Below are 17,624 nucleotides of genomic sequence, written 5' to 3'. Positions count from 1 at the left end.
TGACTCAGTTTGGTCATGTATGCAGTATATAAAGAAATATGTACAAGGTTTTCAACTTTATTATCAGAGATAGTTTTAAAAAGGAGGGGGGGGGAGGGATTTTTTTTTTCTTTCCTTTTTAATTTTTCTTTTTTGCAAGAGAAATATTTTGGTACTAATCTTAAAGGGATCCGGTAACTTTGTCTCAGATTCTTTAAAAAATATATGGATGTAGCTCATGCTGCAATGATAATTATAAACCTTTAGGTCAGTCAGGAACCCCATGACTTTTACAAACCGATCACCTTTCAGATTATCAAGATATTTATGATTGGACTTAAAAAAATTTAAAACTGTTTGCCAAACGGTTTTAATAACACTACAGTCTATTGGGGGAAACGAGTATGGTAAAACCGGCCACTCAAAGATTTTTACTTGTTTGAGGCACTTCTTGATCATTTTGAAGCGCAATTTTTTTAGGTCTTCAATATTACACCATATCACAGACACTGATAACACGTAGGGCCGTGTATCTCAGATTTGTTCATGATAATCTGGCGATGTGGAATTATTATTGTTTGTCACCTTTACTTGACAAAAAGTGTGTGTGAAGCCTGATTCAAAAGCATCAAATGCTGCAGTTTTGTTACTCTTTCACCTTTGGTTATTTAAGAAACCTTCTTGTATTAAACATTGAGATATGACTTTTTAATATTTTGTTACTCAAAATTATTCAATTTTTTATACCGTTACCAATGCCAATTCATTTGTTTTTACAGTGCGCAAACTATTTTAGCCATTTTTAAGAGTTGTAGAATTTATGTGTATATAGTTACGATATGTATTCTCAGTATTTGTTTCTTAAGTATTGAATTGACATTCCATGATGAGGATTACAATTGATTTTTGTATTTTACATTGTTCGTTTGAAATATAATTAGTATCTTTCTGCAGAGTGTGTTGCAGAGATGTAACTGATTTTTGTATCTACATGACCAAAGATCTCACAAAGAATCCCAAGTATATACTGTAAAATCAGAATATTTTGCAACTTTAAACTTTTAATGATTTGTTGAGGATGGTCAATTTCAGGCAAAAAACTCTTGAATTTCAAAAGTTTAGTTGTTGTGTCAGTTTTTATTATTTAATGACATGACACTTGCAAATCCACATGTAGGTCCTGTTTCACAAGACTTGTTATCAATATCAAGTCATGATAATTGTTACAAGCTACTGAAATCCTTGCATTTGATTGGCTATGCATGAGCACATATGTCATAGATCTGTGGCAGTTGCTATTGATAACAAGTTTTATGAAACAGGGGCCCAGACCCACTTATGAAAGTTGCAAACATTTCTTGCATGCAACATTTCCTGGTTATACAGTATATGTAGTTTTAAACAAAATCATTTATTAATGGCAACCAGTTAACTGAATTATTTCCATTATAACATGTGTGAAAGAGCTCTAAATTTACAACCCCAGTGGGATATATTTTCAAAAAAGAGGTATTGCTGACCAAGAATTTTCATGAACTTAGCCTGAGGATTTTATTTCAGAAATCAATATCTGGGGGGCATTTTACAAAAATTGTCATCAGTGGCCAATGACAATTTGTGTAATATAAACTACTGAAATCCTTGCTTCTAATAGTAATAAATGTTATAGTTAGACTTTTCTACAATATGCTGATTAGAAATATTTAAGTGATCTTTCCCCCAATAATACTGAATAACTGTTAGAATACGCATCTGAAATCTGTTAATTGGAATATTCATATTCTCCAAAGTTAACATTCCCTTAGCTAACTCTTACACTCCCCCTTCTGATCACATTAAACTTACACGATTTGGGGCGGTCGCTCGCAGGACAGGAGAATTTTAAATACATTGAATTTTTGTTGATGTATTAATGGGTACTTGGTATCGCATAGTTTGTTTTGTCGGTAGAGTATACTGATGTGTTGTTAACATTTACCATGTTAATTTTGCCTTCATTATGTGTTATGTTTGTGTTGATGCAAGCACAATAAATCTGTAAAGTGTGTTTCTTAATTTCATTTTATGACGTGCTTTTGTCAAAAGTAGTGAGACCAAGGTAATAAACAAACTTAGAAAAGGGAAAGAGAATGGAGGTTTATCAGGGTAGATGAAGAGAAACAATATGCAAGAGAAAGGTATAGAGAAACAGAGACATCCAGAGACAGAGAGAGAGAGAAATGGGGAGAGATAGTTCAATGCACAGCAGTGTTTTTAAGGAAGCATGTCTTGTGTTTAGGACTCAATAACATTTTTGTTTATAAAGGTTATCAAAATAACTGAAATTGAGATATTGAGATTGATGGCAAAAAAAAATGAGAACAGGAAACCGGAGAGGTGAGAGATATCTATAAAATACAAAAGTGCACTGTGAGATACATTGTAAAAGATACAATCTAAATTTAAATTCATCTAACGTTATTTGAAGATGAGCATCAAGTTAAGGAAAAAAAGACATTTGATGTGAAATTCTCTTCGATTGAGACAAAGAGGCAGCAATATCTCATAATCAGAAGTGAAAATGTACACAGAGATTAAAAGCAGGCAAAAAGAGGGGAATAAATTGGTAAAAATATACCGGTATCGACCACACAAAACCAACATAAAATATGCATGCATGACAACAATATGTAAGATATTTGTGATAGCATTTATTCAATTCACATTGATTACAACATTATAAAAAGCTTGCATATTTAAAATTTGAATACATAATTTTTCACATGACCAGTATATTTACATAGCAACATACATGCATGATTTTGAAATATACAAAGTAAATATCACATAAATTGTATATTGGATTAATAAGCAAATTCACAACTGATATATTTAGCATTGCACCTTTTTGAAATGTAGGATGAAAACAGCAATAGCACTCCTACCGTCCTACAGCATTTATAAAATAGTACCAGGTATGTCATTTTAGGGAAAGAAAGTTTATTAGATTTTGACGACCTTTAACTCTGAAAATGCAATTATTTAGAAGTTTTGTACATACTGTACAATAGCTAGTCTTTCTCACATCTATCAGGAATACTGTATTGTATTTTTACTCATACTCCATGAAAATATGAAAATATTCATTTTATGAGAATGTAAAAATATATCAAAAAGAAGAAATAAACCGTGAACCTGTTGTGGTTGTACAAAATAAGATATCTCTAAGCCCGTCTTCATTTATAAAGAGCTGCGATTGATCTGGATCGATTGCAAGTCCTTCAGTCAATCATAAACTTATGAACAAAAACCCTATCTCTTTAGTATAGAGACGTGATTGATATTAATTTGTGATCAATTTGAATCAATTGTAAGTGTTTTTATGACAGGGCCCCAGGTATGCTCAAGTTCCATCCCAGCACGTTGGACAAGTTCACATAATATATTCGCCATAATGGGAAGATTTCAAGACAACAACAATCGCCATTATTCACCATCGACTTTCCTTCTCCAACATATGACGAAAACAAAGTATTGTAGTTTGATTATTAAACATAGAACATGATATAATTACCGGTAGTTCCTGTTTCATGGAGCTTGTTATCAACAATACCACTGATCATACAATACTCAATATAAGCTCAATCATTGCATTGATTGGCTATAAGCACATTTGTCAACTAATTGTATCGGTTGCTATTGATAGTGTCACGCAGTTTGGTTAAGATATTTGATGTAATATTATGTATATATTTTATTCCATGCTTTAGTCTACTTTACAACTATCCATGATTATTGTACCAGTCTGTGTTAAGGATGTCTTGCTATAATAACGCTATTACAAATCCAGCCAGCTCGATCCCAATTGCTTTGCATACAGCGGAGTTCTATTCTCTCCTCACTTTGACCTTGCATTCACTTTCAGAACTTTCATTCTCTCCCTTCTCACTTTGACTTTGCCTGACTTTCAGAACTTTCACTCTGTCCCTTCTCACTTTGACTTTGCCTGACTTTCAGAGCTCTCGCTCTTTCCCTTCTCTCTTGTTTACCCGAAACTCTCATTTCAACCTTGCACTGTCCTTCAGCCCTTTCAGCTTGCTTCTTGTCTTGACTTTCTCCTGTCCTTGTATCCTCTCTCTCAATATGACTTTGAGCTCTCTATTTATGTGCTCAATGACGCCCTTCTCCTAAATACTCCGCAGCGCGATACTTGTGACCTACATGACTGGTCTTTCTCCATCTCTCTCGAAGGGTATATAAGACAGACTGCATTCGTATCTTAGGCAGTTAGGAGCGAAGAATCTGTCAGTGAAGAGTGAAACTAGTGAGCTGTCGAGAGTTAATTGTGTCAGTTAGTGTGACAAGCCTGTCATCACAGTGTTTGAAGCGAGAGTACTTTACGAATGGGATAGAGAGCCAACCAGTTCAGAAATGGTCTCCAGTCATGTTAGTCTATCTTTTTAGCCTGTTCTAACGCCTGCTGCATTATTTTGCCTCTCTGATTCGCAAGACATTCTCTTTTATCCATCCTTGTAAATGTGTTTGGGTTTGCTGTAATAAACTCTTCAACTGTAATTCCTGCCTCTCGAGTGTTTATTCTCCCCGAATCTCGGCCATCCCTAACAACTAACCTTCAACATACAACGGGGCTATATTTTGGGACTTTTACTTCCTATATTGTCGCCGTTACACTGGTGTCAGAAGTGGGATACAGACTTTAACACGTGCTTTAAATACGATACAATGTCTCCGAGGAAGCGAAAAGCCGATCTTGAGAGAGAGATCAGGGAGTTAAAGGCAGAACTCAGCATCGCCAAGAAACAAATCGGCGAGCCGAATGATATCGACAATGACAATGATGCTAGTGAAAATACTGAATGGAGAGATGAAAATGAGGTGTCCATTCACACTGGAGTGAAAGTCCAATTACCACCCCAAGAGCCGTATAATGGTACAGGACGATCATGGGAGAGTTTTGTATCGTCTTTCAGAAACCTCGCGGCTACTTGTGGCTGGGAGGAGTCGGAGCAGCGTGTTCGTCTTCTCGCCTGTCTCCGAGGTGATGCAGCCGATTTTGTCTTCCAGCAGCTCGCCCCAGACGACATCGCTGACTTCGGGAATTTGATATCTGCGCTCGAGCATCGTTTTGCTGCACGAAAGACGCCTTCTACGTTTGTGTCGCAGCTAGAATTACGTCGTCTTGGTCAGAGGGAATCAATTGCTGACTATGCTGCAGATATTCGCCGCCTCACGACATTTGGCTACCCGACGGCGGATGCTGCAACAAGGGAGATGATCGGGACCCGCCATTTTCTTCGAGGGCTTGGTGATAGCTCTATGGCTATGGCTATAGGGATGCGAGAGCCAGCGACTCTCCAAGAAGCTCGGGAGATTGCGGAGCGATTTCACCATCTCCAAGAGGAATCCGGCAGAGGAGCTCGACAAATCCGATCGGTGTCAGCGACGTCAGAGGACGCGGTGAACAATGAAAAATATATTGAGTTAAGGCGCCGCATCATCTCCATTGATGAGCGAATCGAACAACTAACTAAACTTTGTCAGCAGCCGCCACGAGATGATCCAGAACGACCAGCGAGACAGCCGAGAGAACAGCAACCTCGTGATCGACCACCACCTCGTTGCTATAATTGTCAGAAGCTTGGTCATCTTGCCCGTAACTGTCGTGTACCACCCCAAAATGGTGGCCAAATTCCTGTACCCCAGTATGTTAGCAGTCGACCGAACTGGGTGCCGCAACAACCGCCACCACCTCCACAATGGCAGCAACCTCTTCCTTTTCAGCCGCAACCGCCGCAGCAACAATTCCCACCACCCCGGCAATGGCAGCCACACGTACCATTCCAGCCGCAACCACCGCAGCAACAACGGGCAGCAGAACCAGCCATGGACAATACTTCGGGAAACTAAACAGGGCCGACCTCATCGACCAGGTCGAGGCCGGCCATGGAGTTAAATCGGGCCCTAGAATAATTCGCATTGATGAATCGAACGGACTAACAGCGTATATCACAGGAAATGTGAATGGGGCCTCGTGCAAACTTTTGGTCGATTCTGGGGCAGCAGTGACAGTTATGTCGATAGAACTGTATGAACAAATGCCCACCGAAACTCGCCCAAAATTAATCCCCTTGTCGGATCATGTTCAGCTCCAGTCAGCGGATAAAGGAATTCTAAATGTACATGGAATTATTGGAGCAACTGTGAATGTTGGTTCTAAAGATTTTGAATGGAATGCATACATTGCAGATATAAGTGATGAAGGTCTGCTTGGCTTTGATTTTATGCACCATTTTAATTGTACCCTCGAGGCCAGACGTGGGCTTCATATTGATAATATTTTGATTCCAATCGAACTTCAGGACTGTAATTCTATTAGAAGTGCAGTTTATGTGAAATATGATATTGTGGTGCCGCCCAGATGTGAGTTCATTGTACCAGGGAAGATAGACAATTGTGATATTGATTCCCAAGCATGTGCTATTATTGAGCAAACCGCTCATGAGTGGAATATAAAGAATCTTCATGTCGCGGGATGTCTCATCGATGTAACTCGGAATGATATTGACATACCAGTGCGAGTCGTTAACACATCAAGTGAAGAAATTAATCTTCATGCTGGAATGCGAATAGGTTCAATGGAATTAATCAGTGATGTATGTGATATGTGTAATAATGATGTAATCAAGAGTTCAAACCCCAGCATTCGCACAGTAAAGGCTGATTCGAATAAAGAGGTTTCGCAAAAGAACTGGCCAGATGACTTACAGACATTATATCAGAAATCATGTGAAGGATTAGACCCGCATACACAGGATCAGTTGTTTGCCTTGCTGGATAAACATTCATCTACAATTGCATCTTCTTCTACTGATATTGGACGAACCTCCATTGTTCAGCACAGCATTGACACTGGAGATGCAGCTCCAATCAAGCAGCGACCCCGTCGCCCACCTCGAGCATTCATAGATGAGGAGGAGAAAATAATCGAGACACAACTGCAAATGGGCATCATTCGGGAATCAACGAGTGCTTGGTCGAGCCCGCTTGTGTATGTCAAGAAGCGTGACGGCACGACCCGACCCTGCGTTGACTACCGAAAACTAAATGACGTCACAAGAAAGGATGCCTATCCACTACCTCGCATAGAAGACTGCCTAGATTGCTTAGGAGGTGCACAAATATTCTCAACTTTAGACTTACAGTCAGGTTACTGGCAGATAGACATTAAAGAGGAGGATCGTCACAAAACAGCATTTAGTACACGGACTGGACACTACGAATATGTCACGATGCCATTTGGACTATGCAATGCTCCTGGCACATTCGAGCGTGCAATGGAACTCATCATGAAAGGCCTTCAGTGGCGAACCTTGATTTTATATCTTGACGACATCATTGTTATGAGCTCGACTATTGGGGAGCACATCAACCGTCTCGACGAGGTTCTCGGGCGCCTTGGACAAGCAGGACTTAAGCTAAAGCCAAGTAAGTGTCATCTCTTCCAAACTGAAGTATCTTACCTTGGACATGTCGTCAGCGCGGCTGGCATCAGGCCTGACCCGGGAAAAGTTGAACAAGTGCGGAACTGGCCGACACCGACATCGATAAGCGATGTCCGTTCTTTCCTTGGTTTGTGCTCCTACTATCGCCGGTTTATCCGTGGATTTTCGACAATTGCGGCTCCTTTGAACAGGCTACTTGAAAAATCTAGTAAATTCGAGTGGAATGACGACTGTAAATCAGCCTTGGAACAATTGAAAAACGTACTGGTTAGCGACAACGTCATGGCCTACCCCGATGACCACGGCATGTTCATTCTTGATGCCGACGCATCTTCTTCGGGAATAGGCGCGGTCTTATCTCAAATCCAGTGGGATGACGTCTCCCAACGAGAAGTTGAGAGACCAGTCGCTTTTGCTAGCCGGACATTGACCAAAACTCAACGCCGATATTGCACTACACGACGGGAATTGTTGGCAATCGTCTCGTTTGTTCGTCATTTTCGACATTACCTACTTGGGAGGAAATTTCTTGTGCGCACAGATCATTCTTCCCTTAGATGGATTATGTCATTTCGCGAACCTACAGATCAGCTTGCCCGGTGGATTGAGATTCTCAGCCAGTTCGACTTTGACATCGAACATCGTGCTGGCAGGAATCATGGTAATGCAGACGCAATGTCTCGAATACCATGTGATCCAGAATCATGTGACTGTTATGACAAAGAATCTATCATTGAACAATTGCCATGCGGTGGATGTACAACATGTGTGAAGCGGCACAAGGCCTGGTCACAGTTCTTCGACGAGGACGACGATGTTGTTCCCGTTACCCATATGAGAGTGCAGCAAACACGCTTGAAATCAGTAAGTGACTACAGCGACCAGACGCCGCCATTGAAACCAGAGGACTCGAGCCATTCAAGTCGACTCTCTAATATCGTCACCATGATATTAGTCGTAGTCGTATTCGTGGTTAAGATGTTTTGTCGACTTCCGAGGATTGTTTTGGATTTTATCTTATATATTGTTGTTTTAGAGCTTAGAGGATTACGTTATGTGAGAGATGGATTTGATGTAATGAAGAGAGGGAATTGGCCATCCCCACTTAGAGTTTCAGTAGTGAGAAATGCGTCGACATCGAGATTGAAGTCGAGAACTAAACATTCATCGGTTAATGTCAGAGCGAGTGATAACCTGCCCTGCGCCTCGGACACAGGTGCCATCGCTGGAGGAAACTCTGGGCAGCGGGAAGTCCTGCGTGATAATTTTGACCGAGAAACTTTGTTGACAATGCAACGTGACGACCCCGACGTCGGCATAATCTACAAATGGATTTCGGAGTCTCCTGAAAGACCTAATCGAGCCTTAGTTCATGACAAAAGCCCAATCGTCAGGAATCTATGGCTCTTATGGACTCAGCTTGAATTAATTGACGGTGTTCTATACAAACGGCATGTCACTAATCATAAATTAACTACTACTAGACAACTCGTCGTCCCATTCATACTGCGTGATCAGATCTTGGAGTCTAATCACAAGTCTGTGCTATCAGGGCATCTCGGAGTTAAAAAAACTTTCAGTAGAATCCAACGATTTTACTGGTTAAATATGAGAGAATCTGTAAAACTTTATATTGGTAATTGTGTAACATGTGGTGCCCGCAAGCGTCCGACATCAAAACCAAAGGGGCCTCTTGGTAAATATAACTCGGGATTTCCTATGGATCGTGTCGCTCTCGATATCATGGGTCCATTTCCCATCAGTAACCAAGGTAACCGTTATGTTTTGGTAGTGGGAGATGTATTTACCAAATGGATCGAGGCCTATGGGATTCCTGATCAAACAGCTCGTACTGTCGCCAACATCGTGGTGAATGAATTTATCGCTAGATGGGGCATACCGTTGGAAATACATTCAGACCAAGGCAAAACATTTGAATCACAACTTTTCCAGCACGTTTGCCAGCTACTGGAAATAACGAAAACAAGGACTACACCATACCACCCGTCATCCAACGGTATGATTGAACGATTTAATCAAACACTTGTTAATATGATGTCTGCTTATGTTGACAAAAAGCAGGAGAACTGGGACTTAAATTTGTCGCTCTTGACATCAGCCTATCGAAGCACTATTCATGAGACTACTGGATTTTCACCAAATTTTCTCATGTTAGGGCGTGAGGTTAGAACCCCAATTGAAATAGCACTTGGTGTAGACAAGCCCGACATCAATGACCAGGACTATCATGAATACGCCGCCAACATCGTCTCAACGATGAAGGAAGCATACAACTTAACCCGTGAGCATCTGGCCTCACAAACTCAGAGACAGAAGAGAGATTATGATGCGAGACTATCAGTAAACACCTACAGACCAGGGGATTTAGTCTACTATTTAGACACAACTAGAAAGAAGGGACTTTCCCCAAAACTGAAGTCTGCTTTCTGGGTTGGTCCATGTGTGGTGACCAGAAAAATGAGTGACTTAGTGTTTGAGATTAAAGCGCAACAACAGGGAAAAGTCAAAGTCCTCCATCATGATCGTCTTAAACCCTTCAAATCTAATGACATTCCACAATGGGTAAAGGAACTATCTAAGAAAGTTCGTAATAATGTTTCTTTTTCTAATACTTGTACTACTGGTACCCAGACTAGCCAGAAAGACGCCTTCTCCCCTCGCCGCTCTTCGCGAAGATCTATAGCCCCTGACAGATTTGTATACTAAATTACCATAGATGACATACTCCAGGCATGAACTTGTTGATTCCGTCTAAATGCCTTGTGAATTTTTTTTTTTTGCGGACATTGAGTGCCTTAACTTATATCGGAGGACTTGTTTTGGACGAACTGTCAGTTTTATATTTAATGGAACTATGAGAGTTCCATATTGATTACCATGCGTACTTTCTATAATTATTTGGATCTAATTATTTTGTCTCTTCAATAATTGTTCGTACATTGCCATTGCCTGTTTTCTACTGTACTTTCCGTTTCTTCTATCTAACCTCCCTACCTCTCTCTCTGTGCCTATCTCTCTGTCTTTTTCTCTTATCATCTATTTGAGAATTATGTGACTGGGTGGAGTTATTGCCACTGTGTTTACTCTTAGTACTCTCTCGGATGTTATGCTATTTTCAATGTTTTACACCATTTGCTATTTAATTTCTGCCACATTACATAGGGTGTGCCCTAACTTTTGTATCTACTTGCGGGAAAATGTACTACTCTAAGTTTTCGGTATGTTTTAAGTTCCTTCACATTATCATGAAATTATACTGCTTGTCGCAAATTCGCTGTTCTTACCTTTCTTAATTGGTTACATCCTGCTGCAATGTTTTTGTTTTGTTGCGCCATATAGCGCACGATGTACTCATTTATTTTTTATGTATGCATTTTTAATAGTCAGATTAGGTCAGATAGTATTTTGTATCTTCGTCTATCTTTAATTCATTATACATGTGTACCTGCAACTGTTAATATATGAGTAAAGGTCACATTCCTTTGTTTTGTAAGTCTTCTCTTTTTTTGGGGGTAATTTATATACATCTTCTTAGAGGCTCAGGCCATTGGCTTAATTATTTTGCCTGTTTCTTCCATGCTATCTTTGCATTGGTATACCATAGGGAACAATCTTGAACTTGTTGGTTGTGTACACAAGGCTCCTTTTGACAAACAACGCTCCCTCTCTTTTCCGGATTCTTTCTCTCCCTCTATCTCTTTCTCTCTTGTCTCTTTCGCTGTCATCACCTTGCCTTCTCTTCTCTCTCCATTCCTATAGTCTCTCTTTGGTTTCCTTTCTCCATGACTTGTTTGTTGTACTATAGATGTTAAGTTATGCTTTTGTATCATTGCGTCTGTTGGTAGAGTTCAACTATAAGGACATTTGTATTTATCCTACATTTTACTATACTGGCGCATCTGTTGCGTATTCGTTTTTCGATATTTGCTTTATTTATCATGATTTTACTGTTGCTTTTGCTTTTCTTTCCTATCCCTTTCTTATCCTTCTCTTCTGTTCTTCTTGTTATTTTTCCTTCATTCTCCTTTTCATCGCTGGGGACAGCGATATCTTCCGTAGGGGGAGGATAGTGTCACGCAGTTTGGTTAAGATATTTGATGTAATATTATGTATATATTTTATTCCATGCTTTAGTCTACTTTACAACTATCCATGATTATTGTACCAGTCTGTGTTAAGGATGTCTTGCTATAATAACGCTATTACAAATCCAGCCAGCTCGATCCCAATTGCTTTGCATACAGCGGAGTTCTATTCTCTCCTCACTTTGACCTTGCATTCACTTTCAGAACTTTCATTCTCTCCCTTCTCACTTTGACTTTGCCTGACTTTCAGAACTTTCACTCTGTCCCTTCTCACTTTGACTTTGCCTGACTTTCAGAGCTCTCGCTCTTTCCCTTCTCTCTTGTTTACCCGAAACTCTCATTTCAACCTTGCACTGTCCTTCAGCCCTTTCAGCTTGCTTCTTGTCTTGACTTTCTCCTGTCCTTGTATCCTCTCTCTCAATATGACTTTGAGCTCTCTATTTATGTGCTCAATGACGCCCTTCTCCTAAATACTCCGCAGCGCGATACTTGTGACCTACATGACTGGTCTTTCTCCATCTCTCTCGAAGGGTATATAAGACAGACTGCATTCGTATCTTAGGCAGTTAGGAGCGAAGAATCTGTCAGTGAAGAGTGAAACTAGTGAGCTGTCGAGAGTTAATTGTGTCAGTTAGTGTGACAAGCCTGTCATCACAGTGTTTGAAGCGAGAGTACTTTACGAATGGGATAGAGAGCCAACCAGTTCAGAAATGGTCTCCAGTCATGTTAGTCTATCTTTTTAGCCTGTTCTAACGCCTGCTGCATTATTTTGCCTCTCTGATTCGCAAGACATTCTCTTTTATCCATCCTTGTAAATGTGTTTGGGTTTGCTGTAATAAACTCTTCAACTGTAATTCCTGCCTCTCGAGTGTTTATTCTCCCCGAATCTCGGCCATCCCTAACAACTAACCTTCAACATACAACGGGGCTATATTTTGGGACTTTTACTTCCTATATTGTCGCCGTTACAATAACAAGTTATATGAAATGGGCCCCTAGTGTGCTTCATAAGAAAGTAAGTAGAAAATGGTCAAAATAGATAACAAATCTAATGATTACATTCTTATATATATATATATATATATATATATATATATATATATATATATCATCTGTTTGGAGCTATAAAAGCATAAACTCTATAATTGCCGTTCTGGCTTCAAACGGTCAATATTCTTTATCAATTAACCAAGTATGTATAATATATATTTAACCAACAATTCGTAGACTGACACTGGACAACAGATATCACGGCAGATTTCAGAACAAACTTTTGCATGCATGTTTTTAACAAGAATATCGACGGAATAAGCTGGAAGAAACTTTCTGCATAAATAGCTACCTGATGGTGTTGATCACATTGTAAAACATTTCAAGAAAATTTCTATCTGAAATCTATCTTCCTTCTCTTACATAATTTCTAGAGTGAATCATAACTTATTATATTGTCTGTTCAGGGCCAGATATGTGTTGACTTTGTGTTAAAGTATGTGGGTGAACAGTGAACACCCTCAATATTACAAAGAGATAATATTTGCTCTATCATTTCTATATCCCAAATGTTGCTGCTATGACAGGCAATGTTTCCATTATAGATGTAGGGGTGATTACTTGCAACAATCATCATTACAGAAAAATACCCAATGTTTTTCTTTGCGATTTGCTGCATGTATTCACTTCTCTACACTAGTATGGATTTGAGACATATCTCCCCAGACCTGATGTTCAGACAATTTTGATAGCTACAGTAATAAATTAGAGATAATACAAGAGCACACATCTAATATATCCATATGATATTCATTTTGAAAATGCTTTTTATCTGTTGACAGCCCGAAAGGACTTAAACTCAATGTAAAATTATATGAGTTAACAGCCTTCTGGCTGTCAACAAATGATGTCATCTTATCATTCCAAACCCATTCAATGCCCTTTTGGCTCTAGAGTAATGATTTGTACTTGTACAAGAGCTCACACTACATTTATCTTGTGAAAGCTGTGACCATAACATCCCAAAATGCTCTGTGGCACTGCCACTTTTCGGAATGTACATCATCTTTCTTCCTTCGCGAACTCTTCCTTCAAAAGCATAGTCGGCATACTGTAATGGTGGAGAATAACAATAGAAATTATCAGTTCCTGCCTGATATAACAACGTTCTTAAAGATAACTGCAGGTTACCTACTACAAGGGTTGTGAAAGTGACTTGCAGGTTGCTGAAGGTGACCTTGATTGCTCTGAAGGTGACTTTCATTCTGCCATCTGCTCTGCTTCCTTCTCTTCTGGTTCCTTCTCTTCTTTTTCCTCTTCTTGTATATCATTTTGTTCTTCTTGGGCGATTTCCTCTTCTTTTTCCTCCTCCTTTTCCTCCTTGTCTTCCTCCTTGTCCTCCTCCTCCTGCTCGTCCTCCTCCGTTTGCTTCTTCACTGGTTTCTTCCTAGGGTTCTCCTCTTCATCCAAATCTGATTTTTCTTTCTTTTTCATCTGCAAAAGAGAAGCGTGGTAATTTTAGTGAATATTTCATGGTCAATTGTATAAAGAAATAGGTAAATTTTGTCTACTGTGCAGAGATGAACAAATGTGAGCAATTATCACCAGGTTACTCTTATAACACAAGTTATAGAATAAATAAGATCATTAGATTTCAGAGCCTATAACTATGGAAATTGATTTAAGGTTTGACTGAGCTCCTCTATAGCTGTGTCTCTGCTTCTCCTGCTCAGTGAGTCCAGATCCCACCAATTGTACCAATAAAAGTCATGGGATTCCTGACTGACCTAAAGGTTTATAATTATGATTGCAGCATGAGCTAAATCCAGGATTATGTTTCAGAATCTGAGGCAATGTTACAGAGTCACTTTAAAGAAGAGGAGACGCGCATATAGGCAAGTAAACTGACCTCTCTCTGCTCCTCCTTGCGCTTCTGTATCTCCTCCTGCTCCAGCTCCCACCAGTTCCTGGGGTACCTGGCAATGTTATCCATGAACTGCTCATTCTCCTCCCACTGTCTGTCCCACTCCAGATGGTTGTATTCTGGCTCCCTCGCCAGGATCCTCCGGAGTATCTCCTGGTTCTCCCTGGTCACCCGGAGCAGCTCTCGTTGACGCTTCTCACGGTTGAGACTGCAAAGGAGGGACAGGTGAAAAAACTTCCACATTAGTATTCATGTTTCTAATGAAAGTTGTTCATTGGATCATGATAAAAGTGACCTCGATCTTTGTTGTGTTTAATACCCATTTTTTTTTTTTACCTATGCTTTTTATAACTTTACAGTTTATATATTAATTTGAACCGTAAAAACAAAACATAGTAAACATAACTGAGGAAAGCACAGCACAAAATTTGATTCAAATATAGAAGATGTGGTTTTATTTTCACAGCTTTCCATGATTTATTTAAACTGGAAATTTTTGTTTAAAAGAATATTTTTTCTTCACCAATCAATCATATTAAGAAATGAGAATAATTCATTGTGCATGAAGATTGATGGGGTGTCTAGATGTCACTCTGATAACTTTGAGAACACAATTGTAAATTTAAACTACTTGAATCTGTATCTACTCGTACAAAAATGACATTTCTACGAATGAATGATGGACATACTGAAGAGCTGAACATACCTTACAATTTTTTGTTATATAGTATTCTGATTCTTTCTGAATAAATAAACGTTTTGGTGAATATTACCTTCTATGAATGTAATTATTCCTGTTATCTACTCTTCCTCTCGTTCTCATGATGACAGACATCTTCTCCAGGAGGATTCTGTTATCTCTCTCAATCACAGCTAAACGCTCCTCCTCCAACTGGAAAACAAAAGAAAATGAAAGTTAATAAGTATCCAGCTTGATTAGACTTGAACTGATATTGGGCTTAAAGTACAACAAACTTATTTCCCCCTTTGCATCCTTTTTGTGTGAGTAAATTGCTGTTGGTTTTGATTTTGTCACATGTGTAGAGAAGGCATTTTTTTAGTTGTATATTCAGTTAATGTCAGATAAAAACAATTAAATATTTGCTTCCATAATTAATTTCTTTTTTTTCCTTGTTTGATTTAAATGACTGAATTGCTATTGTTATTCATTGTTAAGTATATGATAAACAATGCATTAGATAAACCTTCTTAAAATCTTAGATACTGAGCAACTTGCTTACATCGATACCGTGGAAATCATATCTTTGAACTATAGGTTTAAACATTTTACAAAACACAATTTGCCCCTGGTATATAAACAAAAAATTATGCTCTGTATGAAAGGCTCTATGCAGTTGTTAAAGAACAGGGACAGTTTACTTATTCATCGGGATCAAAATAGTTTTTAGTTCTGGATGCCTAAAATATCTTGACATTTGTCTTGCATATAAGTTCTCGTCTAAACATCACTCTTTTATATGATAAGGAACTTAATGGCTGCTACATTATGGTATTTTGTTTTAGGTTGCATTTGCAGTTGTTTGTCGATCTGTATGTACATTTAGGATGGATGCAATGTAGAAGAATTATTATTCCAGCTTTATATTCTGAAATTAAGATAGTACCTTCTTCTCTTACCTGTAATTTCTTGAGTTTAAGATGAAGATGGACATATGTTGTTGGCGGTTTGGTGTCGACCATTGGTCTAGCTTCTTTAACCTGGAAAAATGACAAAAAGAGAATCAGAACATTTGAATTCAAACAGATCTACATCAATTCTACATTCATTCAAACAAGACCGTCATGAGAACATGGGAACAAATCAGTAGTCTACTTGAAGAAATATGTCCTGTGACAGTAGACAGAAATATCTGTCTGCATGCTTTGAGGACTTTTTAAACATTTAATATTTAAAGCTCTCCTGGGTCGGTGAAGCCTAACGTATAGTCTATGCGGAATTAACATATCCCTGAACAAAAAAGACTGACTTTTCGCCTTTTTCGGCCTACTACTGCAACAACTTCTCTAATTTTTATACTGTGCACTGTGATCAAGAATTTACGCAATCACAAATATTACAAAGTTAAATTTACAAAATAAGCTAATTAAATTTTAGAAATGGTATATTTGTATGTTCCAATAAACATCAGTGTCTTACTTTTGGAAAATAATTTTTCATCTTTTCATATCATGATCAGTCATTAATTATTTTCAAAAATATCTTCATTGCATGTTCATGAACTTAATTCTTATTATATGAGTTTACAATTTCCCTCAATATTGTAGTTTCCATCATTCACATAGACAATAAATGCCTTGAAGAACTAGCACAATTTGCTTAAAATAATACAACCTATCATTTTGTTTTGCCCATGCATTTTGCTCACTATTTCGACTACATGCATAACATACCTTCTGTCTGTGTTCATCGTAATATTTCTGATCCCACCTCTGCTGTAGCAGTCGGTTGTGGCTCGGTAAAATAGACTGGTACGATTTGTGCATATTGCGTTGATAATGAAACAGATATTCCGAATAAATTCTAGAAGAAGTAGAAGATGACCTCCCTGTCCTGGTTACTTGTACAGAAATAATACGAAAATCAATTATTTTCAGCGTTTCTTCCTATGTTGTGCGTGGAGTTGAGTTCAATATGCCGAAATGACCTCTAAATAATATGCAGGCGATTATGCAGGCGATTGTGCACGGGTCATAACAAATAACACGCATACACACACGCTGGCTAGGTCGCTAAGCAATTACTCAATGGTACGACGCATGCGCACAAGTGACAGACACCTGTCCGTACGGCGTAGCCATAGCAACAACACTGTCAGTTCGCGGGAGTGTTTATTTATTACAGATACGCGCCGCTGATCGCCTGACTGATTATATCATTTACAGGGAAAGTGGGTAATTGATTGAGTGGCAGAATGTTTAATTGGAGGCAGAGGAGGAAATAATTGCCGGTGCGATCCAAAAATTGTGCGTATAGGCCTAATCATCGTGCCTACAGGAATATTTTGTTTTCTTGATAGTTACATGTATTTAAGGGTTTAACGCATTTGATTTTCATACGAATTCAGGTTTACAAGAAATCCTTGTTTATAGCTGATGCGGTAT

General features: G+C 38.8%; 2 protein-coding genes across 2 annotated transcripts; one reads left to right on the top strand and one right to left on the bottom strand.

Annotated features, from left to right (window-relative positions):
* Positions 1-4,701: 4,701 nt before the first annotated feature.
* On the top strand, positions 4,702-5,886 carry LOC105436876. Its single transcript, XM_011662908.2, has one exon. The coding sequence runs from the start codon at positions 4,702-4,704 to the stop codon at positions 5,884-5,886; it is 1,185 nt and encodes a 394-aa protein (XP_011661210.2).
* A 7,383-nt stretch (positions 5,887-13,269) lies between these two features.
* LOC577213 (uncharacterized protein CFAP97D1) lies at positions 13,270-17,224 on the bottom strand. The gene is made up of 5 exons (XM_777458.5): positions 16,914-17,224; positions 16,140-16,220; positions 15,275-15,393; positions 14,487-14,709; positions 13,270-14,071 (listed from the first exon to the last, which is right to left on the bottom strand). Exons 1-5 carry the CDS (start codon positions 17,004-17,006, stop codon positions 13,838-13,840), a joined length of 750 nt encoding a protein of 249 aa, XP_782551.2. The 5' UTR covers positions 17,007-17,224; the 3' UTR covers positions 13,270-13,837.
* Positions 17,225-17,624: the final 400 nt, after the last annotated feature.

The sequence above is a fragment of the Strongylocentrotus purpuratus genome, unplaced genomic scaffold (genome assembly GCF_000002235.5).
Source record: "Strongylocentrotus purpuratus isolate Spur 01 unplaced genomic scaffold, Spur_5.0 spur5_scaffold_12, whole genome shotgun sequence".
NCBI lineage: Eukaryota > Metazoa > Echinodermata > Echinoidea > Camarodonta > Strongylocentrotidae > Strongylocentrotus > Strongylocentrotus purpuratus.
Note: the sequence above shows the minus strand (reverse complement) of the source record. Positions and strands in the feature narration are given on the sequence as shown.